General features: G+C 43.5%; 1 protein-coding gene across 1 annotated transcript; it reads left to right on the top strand.

Annotated features, from left to right (window-relative positions):
• The first annotated feature begins 7,908 nt into the window (after positions 1-7,908).
• Positions 7,909-9,175, top strand: LOC115461475 (proto-oncogene Mas-like). Its single transcript, XM_030191302.1, has one exon. The coding sequence runs from the start codon at positions 7,909-7,911 to the stop codon at positions 9,007-9,009; it is 1,101 nt and encodes a 366-aa protein (XP_030047162.1). The 3' UTR covers positions 9,010-9,175.
• The last annotated feature ends 5,676 nt before the right edge of the window (positions 9,176-14,851 follow it).

Here is a 14,851-nt window from a genome sequence, read left to right as displayed (position 1 = left end):
CATCACAGTGCTGGCTTCGATCACGGGTCATAACCCCCTCCCCCCCAACAATTCAGTTTTTATTTGTGCAAAAAACGATTATCACCGTACAAAATGTGAAAAAAATGTTCATAGAAGGAAAAACTTATGGGCAGCAGTGTGCGGCAGTTGCGAAATGTCCCTACTGGGACCCATTTCACCAAATGGCTTCCTCAGGGGACTCAATGCTGCCTTGCTTCTCAAATGCTGCTGCAAATCACAAAACAACATGAAAAGTAGTCCTCCCAATCAAACACTACACATAAAAACAGGGAGCAAAATCACACGTAGCTCAATTTCTGCGGCTGTGTATCGTGGCCTCTGAAACATTCAATATGGTGGCTGCTTTTAAAGAGACGCCGACGCATGCACACACCCACACAAAAATCATGGTGATAAACTGCATGCAATAGACCAGACTCAAAATGTACAAGAGTAAAAAAAAACAAATGAACAAATTAAAACAAAAAGATGATGACGGATGTCAAAGCATGAATCAGCAACTCCACCTTTAAATGTTAGAAAAAAGATGACCACTGGACCCTTACATTAAGGCCCAGTGCTTCCACTGATTGTAAGCGATGTATCCATCGTTGTTCAAGTTGTAACAGACTTCTGCCTAAGTCACCCCCGCGTCTTTGGGCAGACACACAATCGATCACCCACAGTGTATAATCTTCAAAGGAATGGTGTTGATCAAGACTGTGCTCTGTCAACAGAGCACCCACCCGTTGATGGATGATACTATCCAGCTTATAATCGAAAAAGAAAAACGTCTATATTTCGACCCAAATCGGGAGATGGGCGTTTTTCTCGCAAAGGCGCCCAAATCGGTATAATTGAAAGCCGATTTTGGGCGTTTCCAACTGCACTCCGTCGCGGAAACGAATAAAGTTGATGGGGTGTGTCGGAGGTGTGGTGGAGGCGGGACTGGGGCGTGGTTATCAGCTGAGGAGAGATGGGCGTCTGTAGCTGATAATCGAAAAAAAAGGTGTTTTGACCGCGATTTTGGGTCACTTTTTTTGGACCCTTTTTTTGCACGAACAAGTCCCAAAAAAGTGCCCCAACTGCCCAGATGACCACTGGAGGGAATCGGGGATGACCTCCCCGGACTCCCCCAGTGGTCACTAACCCCCTCCCACCAAAAAAAACCCCACTTTAAAAACTTTTTTTCCAGCCTGTATGCCAGCCTCAAATGCCGTACCCACCTCCATGACAGCAGAATGTGTTCGATCCTCTCACAGCCTTTCCCTGGGTCAGATGTGGCTCTCGGGTGCAGTACAGGGTCACATCAGCATTGCATTGTGGTGGGTGTAGGGTATTGGGCTCCTTGATTTCATTAGCTTGTGTTACAGTCTCATGATGTTGGTAGTTGGTAGGCTCTTCTCCCATGGTGCTTTTCCCCCTGCCTACTGGGTCAGAGTGTGCCCTGTTGTGTTTCCTGTCGTAGTCCATGCGGTAGTGGCCATTTTTGTAAGCCGGTTTTAGTTCCCTTTCCTGTGTTAGCCACGTTAGAGAACTTAGTTCTTACCTTGAATGTGGCTGAAAGAGGGCATTGTACAGCATTCTGCCAGCTCTGACCTACTGCTAATCTCAGTACCAGGGAGACTCGTTGCCAGTGGGGCACAACCTCTGCAGTTAACTGTGAGTAAACGCAGTTATTCCAATAAAGGACGTTTTCAGAGAGATTAGTCTTCAGGTGTCAACTGGTGTGCCAATGTTATACAGCAGCAACAAGTCCTAGAGGCCTGCGTGTATGCAGGTCCCTGGAGCACTTTTAGTGGGTACCGCAGTGCACTTCAGCCAGGTGGACCCAGGCCCATCCCCCCCTACCTGTAACACTTGTGCTGGTAAATGGGAGGCCTCCAAAACCCACTGTACCCACATGTAGGTGCCCCCTTCACCCCTAAGAGCTATGGTAGTGTTGTACATTTGTGGGTAGTGGGTTTTGGGGGAGGGGGGTTGGGAGCTCAGCACCCGTGGTAAAGGAGCTATGCATGTGGGAGCTTTTTCTGAAGTCCACCGCACTGACCTAGGGTGCCCAGTTGGTGTCCTGGCATATCAGGGGGGCCAGTGTACTAAGAATCGTGGCCCCTCCCACGACCAAATGGCTCGGATTAGAACGTTTTTGAGCTGGGCATTTTTAGTTTCCATTATCGCTAAAAAAAACAAACGCCCAGCTCAAAAACGTCCATTTTTTCGAAAATACGGTTCGGCCCACCCCTTCATGGACCCATTCTCGAGATAAATGCCCATGGAGATAGGTGTTTGCGTTCGATTATGCCCCTCCACGTCTGTGTTCATTCATGCGGATGTTTAAATTTCTGCTGGTCTTACCCATGTACAATTTATGACAAGGGCGGCACTGTAGAATGTATACCACAAAAGCTGATTTGCAGTCAGTTCATTTTTTAGAATAGTAGGTCCTATGATCATCCGCATGAATGAACACAGACATAGTATCATCCATACTGTGGAACATTTTGAGAACACATACAGCGTTTGCTAACCAACAACGTTTTCTAGAGACAAAAACATTAAAGAAACGTGTTCCATTACCAAAGTGGGTTAATAAAACTGTTCCCCACTTTGGTAATGGAACACGTTTTGCAGTGTCCACACCTGAAGTGACCCACACCAGACTGAACAATCTGCCGCTCAACGGGTGAAGGCAATAGCGCCGGACTGAGATTTTCTATAATGTTTTTGAATCTAGAAAACGTTGTTGGTTAGCAAATGCTGTATGTGTTCTCAAAATGTTCCAATGTTTGTGTAGGATGTCAGCCACCGCATTCCCACCGTGCGTATACCTCATAACACAAGCCAATAATTTGCCTTTTTCACAATTTTGTTTTCGTAGAATTTTCAGCAATCTTCATGATTTCAAATTCCATTCCAAATTATTGTTTCAGGACCTTTTAAGTAGAGGATATCCTCGTCAGATTTTGAAAATTGCATACCGTAGAGCACGTTATCTAAACAGGAGCCTGTTATTGACACCTAGAAATCCTGAGGATGACACATCCAACCAGCTTCTCTTCCTCCCTCTTCCCTTCTCTTTATGCATCTGGCTTTTTCTTCCATATTTGACCCCCTCTTCCTTTATCACCTTGTCTAGCATCTCTCTTCCTTCCCTCTAACCCCTCCCACTCCCATAGGTCCAGGCCCTCTCTCCCTTCACTCCAGCCCTCCTTCCAGGTCCACATCTCTCTCCCTTCCCTTCAGCCATCCCCTGCCTATCCAGCACCTCTCTCCCTTTCCTCCAGTCCCCCCCTGCATATCCAGCACCTCTCCCCTTCAACCCCATTATATATCCAGCACCTATCTTCTTCCCTGCAACACCCTTGCATATCCAGCATCTCTCTCCCTTCCCTCCAGTTCCCCTTGCAGGTCCACATCTCTATCCCTTTCCTCCAGCCCTCCCCTGCATATCCAGCACCTCTCCCCCTTCCCTCCAACCCCCTCTGCATATCCAGCACCTCTCTACTTTCCCTCCAACTTCCCCTTCACAAGTCCAGCTCCTCTCCCTTCCCTTCAGCCCCCTCCCCTCCTGAGGCCAGCACCTCCATGTCTTCCTTACCCCCCTGCAAGTCCAGCACCTCCACATCTTCCTTACCCCCCCCACGTCCAGCATCTTCATGCCTTCCTTACCCCCCTGCAAGTCCAGCACCTCTGCATCTTCCTTACTCCCTCCCAGCAAGTCCAGTACCTCTCCCTTCCCTCCAGCCCCCTCCCATTGCAGGGCCAGCACCCCACTGTTGTCCTTACCCTCCCCCATCCCCGCTGCAGCATTTAATGCTATTGGCCCTGCCGGGCAGCAACTCACAGATGTGGCGTCCTACTCCGGGGCCTTCCCTCTGCCGCATCCCACTTTATATAAGCAGGAAGTTGCATCAGCGCAGCAGAGGGAAGGTCCTGGAGGAGGACACCATATCTGTGTGGAGTTGCTGCCAGATAGTGCCGACAGCAAAGTGCAAGCGCTGGAGTGGGGGGGGGGGGGGTGAGAGGGTGAGGAAGACACGGAGGTGCTGGAACTGCAGGAGGGAGGCTGGAGGGATGGTGAATCTTACATGGCTGTGCTTCTGGGTAGACCTGGGCCCACCTGTAGCTACGTTCTGCTGCTAACTAGTGAATTACAATAGTCTAAGTGACTAATGACAAGAGAAATACTCTAAGTGATTTCTGTGAAAGTTATGGTGCCATTGAGTACGGTCTTTAGTTAAAAAAAACAACACTAATTTGACAAGAATGAGACATGAGTTTTAAAGGATAATTCAGAATCTACAAAGATCCCAAATACTTTCAATGCAAGATGGAAGGTCACTTTTCAGCCTGCCTTCCAATGAAAATAGTATTCCTTCAGTTTTTGTCTGGGTTAAGTTTTAATTTGTGTTTGAAGAGCCAATCTGTTATGAGGTTTAATGTAGAATTACGGTTCCCGATGTTGCCACCATTTAGCAGATCAACAACTGTCAAGAACTGTATATTGCCTGCATAAGTTTTTACTGTAAGTTTAATTGACTTGATTAGCTCCAATAATGGGGCTACAAAGATATTGAATAGGATTGGAGATAATTGAAATCCCTGTGGAATGCCACAGGTAATAGAGTGCGGTGTACAATGTTGATTGTTCCAGAGCATAGTGCAAGTCTGTTCTGATATGAAGCAAACCAGTTCAGAGCTCTGTCCCTAATTCCTATTTTCTCTAACCTTTGCAGAAGAAATGAATGGTCTACTAAATCAAATGCAGCAGATAAGTCTAATGATACTAAAAGTACCATTTTATCCTGGTTGAGTTTAGTCTTAATATAAATGGTAATTCCAATTAATGTCATTTCCTGCTTTAAGAGGCAGGTGTAAAGGTCAAGCTCCCTCAAACTCATTTGACATGATCCCCATTTCATGATTCCCCTTCCCATCATCATATTCTACTCCCCATTCCCTTGACATGATCCTCAATTTCCCATGATACCTTTCTGGCTCGTGTTCTAGGGTTCCTGGTGTCTAGTGCTGTTGTAATGTTTACAAAGTTTCCAATGGTTGAGATGTACCACGTTATTGTATCTTTCGATATAAACATTTTCCTCTGCAATGTACCCTTTCCCAGAGATTTTATCTTGTTATTAAGGGGCCCTTTTACTACCCAGCAGTACGGCTACCCCCGGGTTTGCATGAGGGAAATTGTCCCTACTGCTTGGGCTTGCTCAGCAGTAGTTCTAGCTTCCGGTGCTAGGAAATTTTTTAAATTTTTTTTAGCAGTGGGGGCGTGCTCAGCAGTAACCTAGCAGCGCAGCATGTTGCCCAGTTACCACTGGATTAGCGCCAAAGCCCTTACCGCCTCCTAATTAGGAAGCGGCAAGGGCTCCCCCAGTAAATGGCCATGTGCCAATGTGTTTCATTAGCGCATGGCCATTTACTGGTCCTTTTAAAGAAAATTAACTTTTACCAGAGTGGTAAAAGGTGGCCTCGGTGCGCGGCAATCCCGTGTATCGATGCCACCGTGCCACTTTTACAGCTGTTTGGTAAAAGGACCCCTTATTCTTTTCAGTGGTCCTTAGTTCTGTGTATCATTTTCCAACCAGTAGCATTGTTCTATTTTTCATACTGTTTATGTTTATTCCAGAGCTTGATATACCACCTTTACTTAAAGAAGTTCTGAGAGAAGAGGACATTTCTCTGGTAAGCAAACATTATTTTGCTTTGTGCTTGGGAACATTTAGATTGGGGTTTAAAGGAGTGCTCTTACAGAGTTTTAAATACATTTCATTAGCTTCTAAGAAGAAAACACTAAATAAATCACACAATATACCATATATATTGAATTCAAAATTTGCGCCTTAACACATAAGATCATTTACTGTGAAGCTCCAGTTTACATGTGTGATCTGATAGATTTACCTCCTAGAAATTCATCGGTGTCATCTCTTACTTATCTTCTTCTGCACTATCCTTCCTCCAGGAATCTAAAGTACAAGTCAATTTACGCATATATAGATGGGGACAAGATGCATGGGACAGAGTCAGTTGGAATAAATAAATGTGTGGCTAAACTTAAGGCAAGTTCTTTGTACAGTTAATCAAGGTATAAGGAACTGGTCTAAGTTACAGTGGGTGTAGCAAGGTAGTCCAGGTGCGTAATAGGTACGTATATAGTCAGAGACTACTGTGCAATCAACATTTTAAAAATTTGCAGGACTCTCTGTTCCAGGGAATTTTCTCAAGGCACATGGGATAAATTAGCCTGCACACATCTTTTCCACTATTGTACATAGTCAATTAATACTACACTCATTAATTTGCTTGCGGTTTTGGCTGTTAACGGATGTGCTTAATATTGCTGTACAATTATTACAGCAAGCACTCTGGGCCAAGTGAAATGGGAAACATCGGTTTTACTTGGCCACAGAAACAGTTTAGAAACGAAAGATAAGTACACAGCTGGGCAGATCTGCACTGTAAAGTGAAATTTAATTATACGTTAATTTCATTTCCTTGAGTTCTGCTAGACTAGTCCAGACCAGCAGGTTGGGTCCCTTCCCTACCAGAAGATGGAGGTAGTGATACTGAACTTTACCAGTGACACTGGTACAAGAGCTGTGCAGGATAGAATTCTTCAGTATGTTATAAAATAATAAGTGGAGTGGAATGGGTAGACGGAAAGCATCTGTTTAAGCTTCCCAACAATACTAGGACTATGGAGCATGTGATGAAGCTACAAAGTAGTAAATTTAAAACAAATCGAAGAAAAGCTTTCTTCACTCAATGTGTAATTAAACTCTGGAATTAGTTGCCAGAGAATGTGGTACAGGCGATTAGCTTAGCAGGGTTTTAAAAAGGTTTGGCCAGCCTCCTAAAGGAAAAGTCTATAGACCATTATTAAAATGGACTTGAGGAAAATCCACTCTTTATTTCTGGGATAAGCAGCATAAAATGTTTTGTACTTTTTGGGGATCTTGCCAGGAATTTGTGACCTGGTTTGGCCACTGTTGGAAACAGGATGCTGGGCTTGATGGACTTTTGGTCTGTCCCAGTATGGCAATACTTATATACTTATGCACCCTATGTATTAAAGGCTTGGTAAAAAGTGGCTTTAGTGCACCCTTACATGGGTCTTTCCAGTGTGCTAAGGCCACTTTTACCACTGGGTAAAATGAAGAAATTTTCTATTTTTTTGTATTAATGGCTGTACATTAATTTTGCCATTAGCACGTGGCCACTAAAACAGATTAGCATTTGAGCCCTTACCGCCATCCATTTGGTAGGTAATAAGGTCTCATGCATTGATTGGTTAGTGCGCTGAAATGTAGCTGCGCTAACCAATTAGTGCAGAACACGCCCACTCTCTGCTCCAGATACGCCCCCACTGGAAAAAAAATGTTTTTTCTAGCACATGGGTAGCATGCACACATCCCGAAATTACTGCAGGATGTCACCATGTGTCCATTTTTTGCCACAGTAAGCACACGTTATTGCTTACCACAGCTTTATAAAAGGGCCCCTTGGATTGTGAACCCTCCAAGGACATAAAAATACCTCCTGTACACCTCTTCGACAGTTTCAGACTTGCAGACGATATATAAGAAATTATACATTAAAATAAAATAATTACCAGGGTAAATGTTGAACAGCTCAACATGACTCAGTTTTTTTTCCCAGTGGAGACACCCACGGGAAACTGCAACTTTTAAGAATTACCATCACATGAAAAAATACTCATTATGCTCTGTGCATTATTCTATAAAGATAAAATACATACGATTGTCCTTCACTCTCATTCTACTCTTATGCTACATCATTCCTCTACGGTCTCTACCAATGATTCTTATGCTTAGCAATTTCTTCCCTCTCAGCAGGAACCGAGATCCTTTCTCACAGCCCTGAGTTCCTATGATGACTGGGTTGAGCACTGCAGATCCACTACTGATGATGGAGCCAGAGGCAGAGATGGTGGAGCCCACTTTTTCTTTACAGGAAAAAATGAGTTTTAATAATATATTGAACTGGGTATGGGAGCCACCTCTAAACAAACCAGAGGACTGGACAGCAAAGCCCAGTGGAATTACAAAAATAGTAGAATTATGGAACAGGACAACAGAAAGCAGTTATTTAACAGATGATTTTCTCTCCTGGGAGTTCTTTTTAGACTGTGTTGTTATTCCAGTTATCATCTTGTTTGGCTTGATTGGGAATGGAATCGTCCTCTGGGTCCTTGGTTTCAAGATTAAGAGGAACAAATTTACAGTCTACATCCTGAACTTGGCCATGGCTGACTTCCTCTTCCTCCTCAGCCTTTCTGTGATATTGACTCTTTATTATTTGAAAAGGCTAGTTTTCTCTTCCAAGGCTTCTAAACATGCTTTCCTAGTGAGTCTCTTCCTGTATCTTTTTGGGTACAACACCAGCCAATACTTCCTGACAGCCATAAGTGCTGAGAGGTCTCTCTCTGTACTTTACCCGATCTGGTACCGTTACCAGCGCCCAAAACATCTGTCCAATGTCTTGTGTGCTGTCCTGTGGGGTCTTGCCTTCCTTCTGGCTGGGACAGAATATTTCATCTGCATAGATAAGTCATATTTGCACAAATATCTAAAAATACATTCCAGCGATTGCCATGCTGTTTCCATCTTCACATTCCTCTTAACCTTCATGGTCTTCACACCCATCATGGTCACATTCAGCCTGACTCTTTTAATCAAAATCCAGAGAAGCTCACTGAAACGCCAGCCACCAAAGCTCTACATTCTCATTGTGGTTACAGTCGCTTTGTTCCTTATCTGTTCCACACCTTTCAGGGTCATCCTGTTCATACAGAATTATTATGAGTGCTCATTCAGTGAAATCTTTGTCAGCTGCTGCATTCTGCTGTCTACAATCAGCAGTTCAATCAACCCCTTTGTTTATTTCTATCTTGGGAATCACAGAAGGCCAAGGACTGTGGGGTTCTTTAAAGAAATCCTACAAAGGGTCTTCAAGGATGAAACAGAATCTTGATGTTAGAAAGGAAAGAAGCTGAATGTATTCTGAAGTTCTACTGATACTGGAAAATCTCCAACATAATAATAACTTTCTTTGCTCACTTCTTCTTATAACAACCGGATTCAAATTTTGACAATCTGTTGTAGCAATAATTTCTGTCTTGTTGAAATGTTCTTGAAATTGTTGATTACAGACAGGTTGGTGTTACTGCTGATTTTGTGATGTTCAGCATAATCTGCCAACCTGCCTGTCTTTTTAGTTGTTTCAGCTTTGCAGTTTCCTCCTGCTCCTTTAGCTTTCCAGCTCAATTAGCTCTAGGACCCTTCACTTGCAGCTAACTGAAGATTTTCCCCATTGTTGTGCCCTAACTCATTACAGTAAGGGTCCATGGTCAGGTTTCAGAGGCTGTGGTTTCTTTCAGAGCCTTGTTCACATGCAACTGTAATACACAGAAACAATTTTTTGTCAGCCATTGAACTTGTATAATTTACAGTTTCTAACCCCTGAAACTAGCCACTGTGGCTGAAATATTGTCAATGTAAGGATCTCATTGATTGTAGTGGCTGTTTCAGTTTCATTAACATATATTACTAGAGTCTAGTCTACAATAAAGCATTTTGTGACTCATATTTAGATGTCATATGCAGGAGTTTTGTTTTTTTTTTTGGCCAATGCTTATATCAGATAAGAGCATAATTTTAAAAATTGGATGTAAAAGTTTTTCAAAAACTTGCAATTTTCTGCAGCGTTGATATGTGACAAAACTTTGAATCATGGAAGCTTTGGTTTCTGTTTGCTTAAGTACATAAGTAATGCCACACTGGGAAAAGACCAAGGGTCCATCGAGCCCAGCATCCTGTCCATGACAGCGGCCAATCCAGGCCAAGGGCACCTGGCAAGCTTCCCAAATGTACAAACATTATATACATGTTATTCCCGGAATTGTGGATTTTCCCCAAGTCCATTTAGTAGCGGTTTATGGACTTGTCCTTTAGGAAACCGTCTAACCCCCTTTTAAACTCTGCCAAGCTAACCGCCTTCACCACGTTCTCCGGCAACGAATTCCAGAGTTTAATTACGCGTTGGGTGAAGAAAACTTTTCTCCGATTTGTTTTAAATTTACTACACTGTAGTTTCATCGCATGCCCCCTAGTCCTAGTATTTTTGGAAAGCGTGAACAGACGCTTCACATCCACCTGTTCCACTCCACTCATTATTTTATATACCTCTATCACGTCTCCCCTCAGCCATCTCTTCTCCAAGCTGAAAAGCCCTAGCCTCCTTAGTCTTTCTTCATAGGGAAGTCGTCCCATCCCCGCTATCATTTTAGTCGCCCTTCACTGCACCTTTTCCAATTCCACTATATCTTTCTTGAGATGCAGCGACCAGAATTGAACACAATACTCAAGGTGCGGTCGCACCATGGAGCGATATAACAGCATTATAATATTCTCACACCTGTTTTCCATACCTTTCCTAATAATACCCAACATTCTATTCGCTTTCCGAGCCGCAGCAGCACACTGAGCAGAAGGTTTCAGCATATTATCAACGACGACACTCAGATCCCTTTCTTAGTCTGTAACTCCTAATGAGGAACTTTGCATGACGTAGCTATAATTCGGGTTCTTTTTTCCCACATGCATCACCTTGCACTTGCTCACATTAAACGTCATCTGCCATTTAGCCGCCCAGTCTCCCAGTCTCCTAAGGTCCTTCTGTAATTTTTCACAATCCTGTCGCGAGTTAACGACTTTGAATAACTTTGTGTCATCAGCAAATTTAATTACCTCGCTAGTTACTCCTATAAATCATTTATAAATATATTAAAAAGCAGCGGTCCTAGCACAGACCCCTGAGGAACCCCACTAACTACCCTTCTCCATTGTGAATACTGCCCATTTAAGCCCACTCTCTGTTTCCTATCCTTCAACCAGTTTTTAATCCACAATATGACTTTTCCTCCTATCCCATGACCCTCCAATTTCCTCTGTAGCCTTTCATGAGGTACTTTGTCAAACGCCTTTTGAAAATCCAGATGCATAATATCAACCGGCTCCCCTTTGACCACATGTTTGTTTACTCCTTCAAAGAATTGAAGTAAATTGGTCAGGCAAGATTTCCCCACACAAAAGCCGTGCTGACTCGGTCTCAGTAATCCATGTCCTCGGATGTGCTCTGTAATTTTGTTTTTAATAATTTAGCCTCTACCATTTTCCCCGGCACCGATGACACTCACTGGTCTATAATTTCCCGGATCTCCCCTGGAACCTTTTTAAAAAATGGGCGTTACATTGGCCACACTCCAATCTTCCGGTACGACGCTCGATTTTAAGGATAAATTGCATATCACTAGCAGTAGCCCCGCAAGCTCATTTTTCAGTTCTATCAGTACTCTAGGATGAATACCACTTTCTGTTTTGATACCAACTTTTATCTTAAACGTTGTTGTGACTATATTAAGTTAGTTAAGTTGACGGTATATTTCAACTTCCACTGTTATGCAACAGATTGAACATGCAAGCTATATGGTCTGGGAATTCTGTAGAAAATAAATTAAAAACTTTGCAAATTGAAGATACCAGGCATCAAATCTGTAAATTGTATCCCAATGTCATCCAATACTATTTTCAACCTTATTCTGCTCATCAATAAATTAACTTCATTGGTTGCTTATTACTTATAGTATGTCAAGATCTTGTTATTAAATCCTCATGTTTTTTTAGAGGGTTAACTAAGGAAAGGGTTGGGAATTGAAACTTACTGGCTAGTATTCTCTGTTATCTTTTAAAATTGTGTTTTGTTAACGATGTAAACCATTTAAAATGTTTTTTCCATTAAAGTGGTATAAACCTTTGTGATTATGACTTATTATTTATTTAGTTATTACATTTGTACCCCGCGCTTTCCCACACATTGCAGGCTCAATGCGGCTTACATAGTAAATATAATTAAAATCACAAAGTCTTGAAGGAGAATATTATAAGCAGTGAATGGGGTTTTGAGGATAAAAATGTTGAACATGTAGAGGCAAACAAAGGAAAGGATAATCAAAAGGAAAAGAGATTGGGAGAGGTAAGGAGAGGAGGGATGAAGCTACAAAGTAGTAAATTTAAAATGAACCGGTGAAAACGTTTCTTCACTCAACATGTAATTAAATTCTGGAATTTGTTGCCAGCAAATGTAGTAAAAGCAGTTAGCTTAGCGGGGTTTAAAAAAAGGTTTGGATGGCTTCCTAAAAGAGGAGTCCATAGACCAGTGGTTCCCAAACCTGGGCCTGGAGGCACCCTAACCAGTCAGGTTTTCAGTATATTCACAATGAATATTCATTAGAGAGATTTGCATGCACTGCCTCTACTGCATGCAAATCTATGTCATGAACATTGATTGTGATTATACGGAAAACCTGACTGGCTAGGGTGCCTCCAGGACCAGGTTTGGGAACCATTGCCATAGACCATTATTAAAATGGACTTGGGAAAAATCCAGAGGCATAGCTAGGGGGTGCGCCAGGGCAGCGGCTGCTCCCCCAAACGTACTTCCACCAGTGCTGGCGCCTATTTTTTACACAATCTGTCGCATTTAATACACGTGCTGGCGCCGGCGGAACTCCGTACTCTGCTCCCCCTGCACCTTCAACCTGGCTATGATTCTGGAAAAATCCACTGTTTATTTCTAGAGTAAGTAGTAAAAAATGTATTGTACTCTTTTAGGATCTTGCCAGGTACTTGTGACCTGGATTGGCCACAGTTGGAAACTGGGTGCTGGGCTTGATGGACCTTCGGTCTGTCCCAGTATGGCAATACTTATGTACTTATGTAATTATCTGGGTTCAGCACTGGTGGCAGGTTTTAACTGCGCTGCCCATCGCTGGCTGAAAATTGTGTGTGTGTGTGGGGGGGGGGGGGGGGGGGCATTGAGTCTGCCATGAGTGGAAAAGCGCGGGGTACAAATGTAACAAAAAAAAAAAAATATCTAGCCTTCACATTCCTGAGGAGCTATCAAAGAGTCTACTCTGTCTCAGGCTATATGTACTGTTCTCATAACATATATCTGAATGCACTGCTCAACAGTAAAGTGTACTAGTTCAACATCCAAAGAGGATACCTTCTTAATTTACAATTGTTTATTACAAATATGTAAATAAGGAACTAACTGTAGCTAGTTGAAACCAAGAGTGCTGCACTGATTCTGGTTCAATACAATAAGAATGGGTCTCTCTGTAGCTACATTAGTTGAATAATTGCTGACTGGATAGATGGGTGAAATGTGACTAATAGATTGGATGTAGATTGGGTGTCTGCAGCGATGGTTGAGGGTGAAGTGGCTTGTGCCCCGGGAGGAAGTGAAATCGGAGCGGCAGATCTGAACCCAGGAAATTAAAAGACTGGGCCAGACTAGGGTTGAGGAGGCCCAGAGAAGGAAGACTTGATGCCCCAGCAGATGCAGCTGCAACTCCTGTTCAATGATTGTAACCTGGCTGAGGTAAGCCACTTTTGTTGTTTGACTAAGACTTGAAGCCTTGCTCTGAGTTCTGTCTGGAACCAGACCTGGATCTCAGAAAAGACTTAGAAGAAGGAAGAGAACTTCCCACCCACCTTCTTAATGCCATCTCTCCTACTCTTATTCCTTTTATCTGTCACATTCTCAACCTCTCACTTTCCACTGCGACTGTCCCTGCTGCCTTTAAACATGCTGTGGTCACACCTCTCCTTAAGAAGCCTTCACTCGACCCTACTTGTCCCTCTAATTACCGACCCATCTCCCTCCTTCCTTTTCTCTCCAAATTACTTGAGCGTGCTGTTCACCGCCGCTGCCTTGATTTTCTCTCCTCACATGCTATTCTTGACCCATTACAATCTGGTTTTCGCCCTCTCCACTCAACTGAAACTGCGCTTACTAAAGTCTCCAATGACCTATTACTGGCTAAATCCAGAGGTCAATATTCCATCCTCATTCTTCTTGATCTTTCCGCTGCTTTTGACACTGTTGATCACAGCATACTTCTCGATACCCTGTCCTCACTTGGATTCCAGGGCTCTGTCCTTTCCTGGTTCTCTTCCTACCTCTCCCTCCGCACCTTTAGTGTTCACTCTGGTGGATCCTCTTCTACCTCTATCCCTCTGCCTGTCGGCGTACCTCAGGGTTCTGTTCTTGGTCCCCTCCTCTTTTCTATCTACACTTCTTCCCTTGGTTCATTAATCTCATCCCATGGCTTTTCCTACCATCTCTATGCTGATGACTCCCAAATCTACCTTTCTACCCCTGATATCTCACCTTGCATCCAAACCAAAGTTTCAGCGTGCTTGTCTGACATTGCTGCCTGGATGTCTCAATGCCACCTGAAATTAAATATGACCAAAACCGAGCTTCTCATTTTCCCCCCAAACCCACCTCCCCGCTCCCCCCGTTTTCTATTTCTGTTGATGGCTCTCTCATTCTCCCTGTCTCCTCAGCTCGAAACCTTGGGGTCATCTTTGACTCTTCTCTCTCCTTCTCTGCTCATATCCAGCAGACCGCCAAGACCTGTCGTTTCTTTCTTTACAACATCCGTAAAATCCGCCCCTTTCTTTCTGAGCACTCTACCAAAACCCTCATCCACACCCTTGTCACCTCTCGTTTAGACTACTGCAATCTGCTTCTTGCTGGCCTCCCACTTAGTCACCTCTCCCCTCTCCAGTCGGTTCAAAACTCTGCTGCCCGTCTCATCTTCCGCCAGGGTCGCTTTACTCATACTACCCCTCTCCTCAAGACCCTTCACTGGCTCCCTATCCGTTTTCGCATCCTGTTCAAACTTCTTCTACTAACCTATAAATGTATTCACTCTGCTGCTCCCCAGTATCTCTCCACACTCGTC

The sequence above is a fragment of the Microcaecilia unicolor genome, chromosome 1, assembly GCF_901765095.1.
Source record: "Microcaecilia unicolor chromosome 1, aMicUni1.1, whole genome shotgun sequence".
NCBI lineage: Eukaryota > Metazoa > Chordata > Amphibia > Gymnophiona > Siphonopidae > Microcaecilia > Microcaecilia unicolor.
This window is presented reverse-complemented; position numbering and strand designations above follow the sequence as displayed.